Source organism: Condylura cristata, unplaced genomic scaffold, assembly GCF_000260355.1.
Source record: "Condylura cristata isolate star-nosed mole 26May11 unplaced genomic scaffold, ConCri1.0 scaffold00095, whole genome shotgun sequence".
Lineage (NCBI taxonomy): Eukaryota > Metazoa > Chordata > Mammalia > Eulipotyphla > Talpidae > Condylura > Condylura cristata.
Genome location: NW_004567196.1, coordinates 79,395 through 89,076, shown reverse-complemented (window position 1 = coordinate 89,076; position 9,682 = coordinate 79,395). Strand labels below are relative to the sequence as shown.

The following is a 9,682-nucleotide window of genomic DNA, read 5'->3' as shown; positions in this document are numbered from 1 at the left end:
TGGGCTTGGTGCAGGAGGAGGGAGCTCGGCCCAGGGAGACCGTGCACCCGTCACCCCTCACTGCCACAGCACCTTGCTGCTGAGTCTCACTTCCAAACAGCGTGCTGTCAGGTGACCCCGCTGGACCCCTGAGGACAGGGGTGCAGAGGGGACAGGCCCATCCTACAGCCCCCGGAGCTGACGGGGGCAGGACATCTGTCTGGGACGGCAGCACACGTGGGCTCAGGGACGCTTCCCCTGTTCCAGTTTCTCCTGTGTTTGTGCAGTCTGTGTACATCCTTTGGGGGACCAGCTGTGAAGAAACCGCAGAGACACTTAGGAAAAGGTGAAGGGTACAGGCCCTGGAGAGGGCTCACATCTGAGCAGTCACCTCCAGCCTGGGACTCCCCAGGTTGGGGGAGGGAGTGGGAGCCTCTCAGAGAGGAGCAGTGGCCCCTGGGGAGCTGAGGCCTTGCAGAGGGAGCCCCAGGCAGGAGGCCCCTGTCCCACCCTGCACCTGGTCCTGGCTATGCTCTGTGCTCTGAGCCTCCTGTGCCTCCCCCTGTCCCAGGCTGCTGGGTCCTGACCACGCCCCAGTGGACCCGCCCAGCCCCTTCCTTTCACTGCAGGGTTTGTGTCTGGGCTCACACCTGCTCCCCTCACTGTGTGTTTCGCACAGTAATACATGGCCGTGTCCTCGGGCTTCAGGCTGTTCATCTGCAGATACAGCGAGTTCTTGCCGTTGTCTCTGGAGATGGTGAATCGGCCCTTCACGGCGTCCGCGTAGTTTGTGCTACTACCATCATAATAAATTCCTGCAACCCACTGTAGCCCCTTCCCTGGGGCCTGGCGGACCCAGCTCATGCTGTAACTGCTGAAGGTGAATCCCGAGGCTGCACAGGAGAGGCTGAGAGACCCCCCAGGCTGCACCAAGTCTCCCCCAGACTCCACCAGCTTTTCCTCACACTGGACACCTGCAAAAACAGACACAGCAGTCAGGACACTGGCTCTCGTCCACCATTTCTCCCCTCCTCTTCCCTCCACTCCTCAGGGTCGCCTGCTCCCCAGCACTGACCCCCTAGAAGAGCCAGGAGGAGCAGCCAGCTCAGCCCACGCTCCATAGCGAGTGTTGGCATCTGTCCTGACCCAAGTGGACACTGGATCCGGCTGGGCTCCTGTGCAGAGCCACAGGGCCGGGCTGGGCTGTTTTCAGCAGCAGGGGCCGGCCCTATTTGCATGTGTCCTGCCATATACAGGCTCTGGCTGGAGTCTGGGACAGAGGAGCCCAGGGAGGGTCCTGGAGACCTTTGGGACATAACACATGATGTGAATGTGCCCTGTGTGGTGTGACAGCTCGTTATCCCAGCACCTGTCACCTGTTTTGATGTCAGCCCAGGTCTTGTGCTGAAGAGTGCTCTGTGGGGTCCTCTTGCCTGAATTCTTGTTATGTTTTAATCTCAGTCTGCCGCGTCCGGCTAATCGGAGCCGAGTCCGGCGAGGGACGATGAGGTTAAAGAAAACACAGGACACCAAGGTTCTTCATCCAGGAGTCTCTCTCTTTATTGTCCGTGACCCCCTTTATATATCATTAGGCAGTAAGGGTGGGAGTTTGGAGGAGAAGAGTGGAAATTTACTGAGAAGGAGGTATGGGGGAAGTGAGGAATTTCTCTTATCACACCTCGGCCGGCAACTGCCAGAGGCCTGCACTCCCTATGGCGCAGGTGTCGGCACTCCCTCACGGCCTTTATGGCGCCTCAGGCTGTTAGATAGGATGACCACAAATCTGCGTCCACCTTATCGGTTCAACCATCTGTTGCCATGGTAGCACAGCGGTGGGTGCATTCCTCGGAGTCCCAAGAGCTGGGTGCAACCGAGCCACCAACATGGAAGGTGCCCCAGTCCTAGACACCAGAGGTCAGGCAGGAGCCCCGGGACCCCTGGTGCTGAGTAGGACCTCTAGACATGGGGTCTAGGGCCCCAGGACAGAGACACACAGGATGCTCAACCTCACATCTCCCCAGGCTTCAGGGGTCGTCAGTGCAGCAGGTCAGGGCCCAGCTCCCCAGCCTGGATCCAGAGTCCATCGACACCGCAGTGATTCCATCCAAGGAGTCTTGGAAACAGAACTGCTGACCGGTGTTTCTGACACAGCAAAAGCTGAGATGTTACTCAACAGCTTGCCCTGAGGTGGGGACACCCAGCCTCAGGCCAAGGAGGATGGGGATGGACACTCACTGGGAGAGGCAAGGGGGGTCACTGAGAAAGGCAGCTGGGGGGTGGATGGCAGGTCCAGCCAGAGGTTCACTCCCCATCTACTGTGTGGGAGAATCTTTGCTTCGGCAGATGCCGGGCCCCAAACATGCCTGGTTCACTGGAGACTCAACCCGATGGGAATGACCTGGGTCCTTCTGAGGACACAGCCCGGGGGTCATCACCTGGGAGCAGGTTGATGTCCTGAGGAAGGACAGGAGGTGGCAAGTGTGAGGACTGAGGTGAGCCCAGCACAGGAGCTGGGGGGGGCGGGGAGGAGGAGTGCGGGGGTGAGTGGGTCTCAGGGATCACCCACTGAGCAGAAAAACAGACACTCGGGGCACCTCAGGCATCTGTCCACGTTCTCCCATCAGCTGCTAAGATGAGTCTGGGCTGATACGCTCGGGACGCCCCCTGGTGGTGGATCTTCTGGGTGCTGCTCCTATCTCCTGTCCTGCAGGGTTTGTGTCTGGGCTCATACCAGCTATCCTCACTGTTCCTCTCGCACAGTAATACACGGCATGACCTCGTGCCTCAGGCTGTTGATCTACAGATACAGCGAGTTTTTGCCTTCGTCTCTGGAGATGGTGAATCGGCCCTTCACAGAGTCCACGTACTCTGTGATGCCAGTATTTGGATTAATTCCTGGAACTCACTGTAGGCCCTTCCCTGGGGCTTGGCAGACCCAGCTCATCCAGATGCTGCTGAAGGTGAAGCCCGAGGCTGCACAGGAGAGCCTGAGAGATCCCCCAGGCTGCACCAAGTCTCCCCCAGACTCCACCAGCTGCTCCTCACACCAGACCTGCAAACACAGACACAGCCCGTCAAGACACTGGCTCTAGGACACTGCTTCACCCCTCTGGCCCGTCCACTCCCAAGCTTTCCTGCTCCCCAGGACTGACCCCCTAGAAGAGCCAGGAGAAGCAGCCAGAACAGCCCACGCTCCAAGGCGAGTGTCCGCATCTGTCCTGACCTGAGTGGACCTGGATCCCAGCTGGGCTCTTGTGCAGAGCCGCAGGGCCAGGCTGGGCTGTTTTCAGCAGCAGGGGGCGGCCCTATTTGCATGTGCCCTGCCATATAGCAGGCTCTGGCTGGGGTCAGGGACAGAGGAGCCAGGGAGGGTCCCGGGACTCTGGGTCATAGATAGTATAGGCAGGTGCCTTATTAGTGACAGAGCTTCCCGTGCTGTTTTTTTGTGTCACAGGAACCGGTATTGTGCGCACAGGTGCATTGTTTGGCTTCTGAAGGGGAGTCGGAACTGGTGTGAGGCTCAGGGTGAATGGAGACTGTTTCAGTCAGTGCCATGTGGAATCTGGGATTATCTTGTGCCTCCACGATTCTGTCCTTTGCCGTTGTTAAACTGCTTTGATTGTTCTATGCGTCTCGGTGTGCAGAAACAGGGACGTTGAGTAGGGTCCTCTCCAGGCAGAATTCCTGGACTGAGGCTGCTATATGCCAATCCAGAGGGAGCAGCTGTCATGTTATGCTACACAGCATCAGCTCTGAGATATCCTTGGTACTTCCCTTGCTCTAACACTGGTGGGGCTGGCCGGTCATGCGACTCCCAGCGACCCCATGGACTGCTGGCCTCCTTGGTCTTTTTGATTTTCTGTCTGATTCTATACAATGAGGCTGCTGTGGAGGTGGACTGTACCTCTGTGGTGTTGTCCCTCCAGGCTTCCTGCTGTCTGCACATAGGTCGAGGCATCCTTTGCATCCCACCAGGGCTGAGCCCAGCTCTGTAGCAGGGTTTAGGAGCGGGGTCCCAGAGTGTAGACATAGAGGATTGAATTAAAATAGAGTCCAAGAGAAGAGGGATCCAAGCCCAAGTCCAGGGGGCTTCCTTGTTGGGGGACCTCACACCGACATGAGCTTCCCCTTGCAGGCTGCTCAGTGTGCATGTGACTTTGTTCTGCTCTGCAGTCTGTGAGCCCTGGCCCCACTGACTGTCATAGGGAGCACAAGAACTCCAGGGAGGGCAGCTTGTTCAGGGTGGTGGGGTCTGGAACACTTATGAGCAAGCGTATCTCCACAGGTGTATTTCCACAGAGACATGTGTTTTCCTCAGAAAATATTTGTCATGGTCACTTTCCCTCAGATTTTCCATTTTGGAAAAGGAAGCGTATCTGCACAGGTATTTCTCAACAGAGAATGCATTTTCCTCAGAAACTGTTTGCCAAGGTATCACTTTTCCTCAGATTTTGCATTTGGAACTCTTATGAGGTATTGTATTTCCATAGGTGTTTGTCCCAGAGACCTGCATTTTCCTCAGAGATTGGTTGAGAAGGTGTCACTTCTCAGATCTGGTATTTTGGAACACTTATGAGCAAGCTGTCTCCACATGCTTTTCTGGTCTGAGACCTGCATTTTCCTCAGAAAATGGTTACCAAGGGGTCACTTATCCACAGATTTTGCATTTGGAACACTTATAAAGAAGATCTCTCTACATTTCTTCCCATCAGACACACACTTTTTCCTTAGAAAACGTATGCCAGGTGTCACTTTTCCTCAGATTTCGCGTTTTGAAACACTTATGAGGAGGATCCATCCACAGGTGTTTCTCATCAGACATCTGCGTTTTCCTCAGACACGTGTTGCCAAGGTGTCACTATTACTCAGATTTTGCGTTTTGGATCACTTATGAGCAAGATCTCTCCACAGTTGCTTCTCGTCAGAGACCCACCTTTTCCTCAGAAAACGGTTACCAAGGTGTCACTTTCCTCAGATTTCACATTTTGGAACATATATGAGGAAGATCTATCTACTGGTATTTCTCGTCAGACACCTGCGTTTTCCTCAGAAAATGGTTGCCATGTTTTCACTTTTCCTCAGATTTTGCATTTTGAAACTCTTATGAGGAAGATTTCGCCACAGTTTCTTCTCATCAGAGTCCCACCTTTCCCTCAGGAAATGGTTGCAAGGTGTCAATTTTCCTCATTTTGTATTTTACGACACTTATAAGGAAGATATTCCACAGGGTTATATGGTCAGAGACTTCCATTTTCCTCAGATAATGGTTGCCAAGGTGGCTCTTTTACTCAGATTTTGCCTTTTGGATCAGTTTTGAGGAAGATCTCTCCACAGGCTTTTCTTGTCAGAGAACTAACTGCCTTTTATCAGAAAATGGTTGCCAATGTGGCACCTTTCCTCACATTTTGTATTTTGTAATATTTATGAGGAAGTTATGTGCATACGTTTCTCTCATCAGAAACCTGCCTTTTCCTTTGAAAATGTATGCCAAGGTGTCACTTTTCCACAGATTTTGCATTTTGGAACACTTAGGAGGAAGATCTCTCCGCAGTAGGAGGAAGATCTCTCCGCAGTTTCTTCTCGTCAGAGACCCACCTTTTCCTCAGAATATGGTTGCCAAGGTGTCGCTTTTCCTCAGATTTCGCATTTTGGAACACATATGAGGAAGATTTACCACAGGTGTTTCTTGTCAAACACCTGCATTATCCTCAGAAAAGCATTGCCAAGGTGTCACTTTTCCTCAGATTTTGCATTTTGGAACACTTATGAGGAAGCTCTCCACACGTTTTTCTCATCAGAGACCTGCATTTTCCTCAGAAAATGGTTGCAAGGGTGCAATATTTCCTCAGACTTTGCCTTTTGGCCACTTAGGAGGAGGAACCATATCCCCACTGTTTTCTCGTCGGAGAACTCTGTTTTCATCAGAAACGTCTTCCCAAGGTTTCATATTTCCTCAGGTTTCGCTTTTTCGGACATGTAGGTGGAATTCTATCTCCCCAGTTTTTCACCCCACAGACAACCGTTTTTATCAGAAATAGCCTACGAAGGTGTCTTATTTCCTCAGATTTCGCTTTTGGGATCATTTAGGAGAAATTACATCTCCATGGTTTTTCGGCTCAGCGACTTCCTGTTTCCTCAGAAACGGCTTCCCTAGGAGTCACATTTCCTCAGATTTTGCTTTTTGGAATATGAAGGAGAAATGTTACCTCCACCGTTTTTCAGCTCAGAGACATCCGTTTTCGTCAGAAACGGACTCCCTAGGGGTCACTTATCCTCACATTTTGCTTTTTGGGACACGTAGAAGGTACTTTATCTGCACCGTTTTTCAGCACTGAGTCCTCCGTTTTCCACAGAAATGACTTTTGTAGGGGTTAGATTTCCTCAGATTTTGCTTTTTGGGACACGTAGGAGGTACTTTATCGGCACCGTTTTTCAGCTCGGAGACCTCCGTTTTCCTCAGAAATGGCTTCCCTAGGGGTCACTTTTCCTCAGATTTTGCTTTTAGGACACAGAGGAGGAACTTTATCTGCACCGTTTTTCAGCTCGGAGACATCGTTTTTGTCAGAAACGGCTTTCCTAGGGGTCACTTTTCCTTGGATTTTGCTTTTTGGAACACGAAGGAGAAATATTACCTCCGCAGTTTTTCAGCTCAGTGACCTCGGGTTTCCTCAGAAACGGCTTCCCAAGGGGTCACTTTTCCTCAGATTTTGCTTTTTGGGACACGTAGGATGTACTTTATCTGCACCGTTTTTCGCTCAGAGAACTCGGGTTTCCTCAGAAACGGCTTTCATCAGGGTCACTTTTCCACAAATTTTGCTTTCTGGGGCACCAAGGAGATATGTTATCTCCTCGGATTTTCAGCTCAGAGACCTCCGTTTTCCTCTGGTACGGCTTCCCTAGGGGTCACTTTTCCTCAGATTTTGCTTTTTGGGACACATAGGAGGTACTTTATCTGCACCGTTTTTCAGCTCAGAGACCTCCGTTTTCCTCAGAAACGGCTTCCCTGGGGGTGACTTTTCATCAGTTTTTGCTTTTCGGAACCAGAGGAGGAACTTTATCTGCACCGCGATAGATCCAGTCAGGGTGTCCTGGGCCAGGACAGAACCTCAGATATGGGCTGGACACCCCCTGGCGCCGACACCGGATGGTGGTCGAGTCATGGACAATGGGGGTGTGGCTTTTCATAACATTCTGAGACCAGGGTGGGTACATGGAGAACAGAGAGGCTGTATGAGAGACCGTAGCGGAGAATTCACTTACGTGGTCTATGGATTGCAAGCCTCCCTGGTGGTCAGGGGCCTCCCTGGCAGTCATGGCCTCCGTGGTGGTCAGGGGACTCCCTGCTCGTCAGGGGACTCCCTGCTGGTCAGGGTTACATCTCAGCGCTCTCACCCCTTTGACCTGAATTAGATTCCTATCCAGGCAGTGACCCACGGCTCTGCGGGTCGCTGTGGGCCTGGAGGAACACAGGGGTCAGGTCATTCCTGAGTGTACCCTGCAGGTGCAGCTCCCCTAACTGATAGCAGGTCCCCGTTTCTGCTCCTGGCATCGTCTTGTAGTGCTGACCACGGGGATGGGGTTTCTGGGCTCCCTGTTCGGTTCCGTGGACCTGTGTGTTTTTACTTATTAGACTTTCCTGGCCGACAGCCTCTCTCTGCCCAGGCCTCTCAGGTAGCAGGCAGAGACGCACCCCAGAGTCCCAGGGTCCAGGTCCTGACCCAGTGGGTTTTGGGGCACCTGGGACTCTGCATTTCTCATGGGCTCTGAGATGCTGCTGTGCTTGTCCTGGGTCCATGTTTGAGAACTGGGGGGTACCTTAGATGTCACGCAGTAGCTGTGTCCATTTTGAGCCTGGAACGGGAACATTGTCACCTGGAAACTGCCTCACCAGGTGACTTCAGACTGTCCCTGAGGAGAATCCGGGCCCTCCCAAGCCTGTGACTGACCAGGAGCCCCACGGCAGCCACTCGAGTCTAGGGCACGTCTTTGGTTTCCTAAAATGGGCTATTAGTAACCGATGCCGTCAGGGAATCAGTGACCCTTACTGAGTCTTTCTGTGTCATACACAGAAACCTTGTGGCACGGACACTGGACGCTGTCACCCACGGGGGTGTAGAGTCTCTTCATGGGGAGTGTCTGAGACACTGGGGAGCCCTTTGCTGAGCTCTTGAGGACTTTTCTCCATGTGTTTAGGGGCAGGATGTCCTATAGGAACTCTGCAGAGTCTTATGGACTCCACTCCCTGCTCCAGTGATTAGAAACTACAACTCCCAGAAGTAACAGGGAGAGACCTGCGAGGACCCAAAGGTGGAGCTAGCAGGGATTCTGGGACATTTGGGGGATAAACAGGGCACGATTGCATCTCGCGCTGTCTGCTCAGGAAGCAGCTCTCCTGACGTTCTGACTCTGTGTTCAGCCAGCCTAGCTGTTAGGTATTCCACTTACTTTGTATCCTGGTCTCTTTCCCTGAATTGTTTCCTGTTCCTTTCCCCTATTGTAAATAAACCTGTTATTGACCCTTTTGTGTGAACCTGCAGTATATCTGAATTGTGAGCGCGGGTGAGGCCCCACAGACAGGCGGCCCAGTCTGGGCTACCCTGTAACACACGGACATCTGGCAAGGGAGGTTCTTTCCTATTTCAGACATTGAATGAGCCACACTCACCTGGGGACTGGAGCTTGCACAGATGATCCACTTTACTTTTTGAGAGTTGTAATGTGTTAAACTGACTTTACCTCCTCTTCTGCAAACCCTTCTATGATTCCTTTGGAGAAAAGTTGGGCTCTTCAGGGAGGGGAAAAAGAAATCAGTGTTTATTGAGCACCTGCTGGAGATGACACGTTCATTACTTAAGCGACGTGACCTCCTTTAATGTCACAATTGAGGTATTATTCCTGCTCTGTGGTGGAGAGTCCTAAGGCACCAAAGAGCCCAGGAACTCATGGACGTTCGCACAAATGAGGACTAAGGTCAGGTATTTCTGGTCTCCAACATCTCTGTATTTTTGACAGAAACAGAGGTTGTCAAATGAGGCTAAAGTGTAAAACCCCTCAGAGGCCAGGAGGAGGTGAGTGTGTGCGACCCCGGCCCTCCTCAGCGCAGTTCCGTGGGTGTTGGGCCTCCTCTTACCTAAGGAGGATTAAAACAAACACTTAAGGTGTCATTGCATTACATGCATATGCTGCCATTAATCTTGCAGGTGATTTACTTAATAGTTGTAGAGTAGCTCTGACCCCACAGGTGATTGCTACAACTAAGAGACAGCAGCTGAAACCGTGTTTCTCTAATTATTCCCATAGGGCGGCTCAAGGGCTGCACCTATCAGAGGGAATTCCTGGAGATCTAAACAGTTGATGAGGGAAAGGCCTCCGCAGGGGCTGCAGCACTGTTTGAGGAGACCCCCACCTTGAGGTGTTAAAGTTTGGGTTTATCACACGAATAGAGTAGGAAGCATCACACCAGCAGCAGTGGCCAGGCCAGTACCTTCAAGATGGTGGTCTTCATGGGGATTGTTCTGTTATGCGTGTTTTTGCTGTTGACAGAAATTCTCCATGAACTTGTGTTATTTTGTGATTGGCTTATTATGTTATTTATAGTTATAAAGTTTAGGTACTTGCATATCACTGTTGGTCATTCTCTTTTCCATATTAAAGCGCACACATCCATGGTTTGACATGACAATGATTATTTTTATCATCACAA

General features: G+C 51.8%; 1 pseudogene and 2 gene segments (V, D, J or C); all 3 read right to left on the bottom strand.

The window, feature by feature from the left end:
• Positions 1–57: 57 nt before the first annotated feature.
• LOC101623607 lies at positions 58–1,141 on the bottom strand. The segment is given in 3 exon segments: positions 58–128; positions 630–953; positions 1,055–1,141. Coding segments are annotated over 3 exon segments (456 nt in total).
• A 1,217-nt stretch (positions 1,142–2,358) lies between these two features.
• On the bottom strand, positions 2,359–7,293 carry LOC105854657 (annotated as a pseudogene).
• A 33-nt stretch (positions 7,294–7,326) lies between these two features.
• The window catches only part of LOC101623385, a 22,197-nt gene continuing 19,841 nt past the window's right edge, over positions 7,327–9,682 (bottom strand). Inside the window, 1 exon segment of the V gene segment in view lies at positions 7,327–7,435. Within this exon segment, the coding sequence occupies positions 7,327–7,435 (109 nt within the window).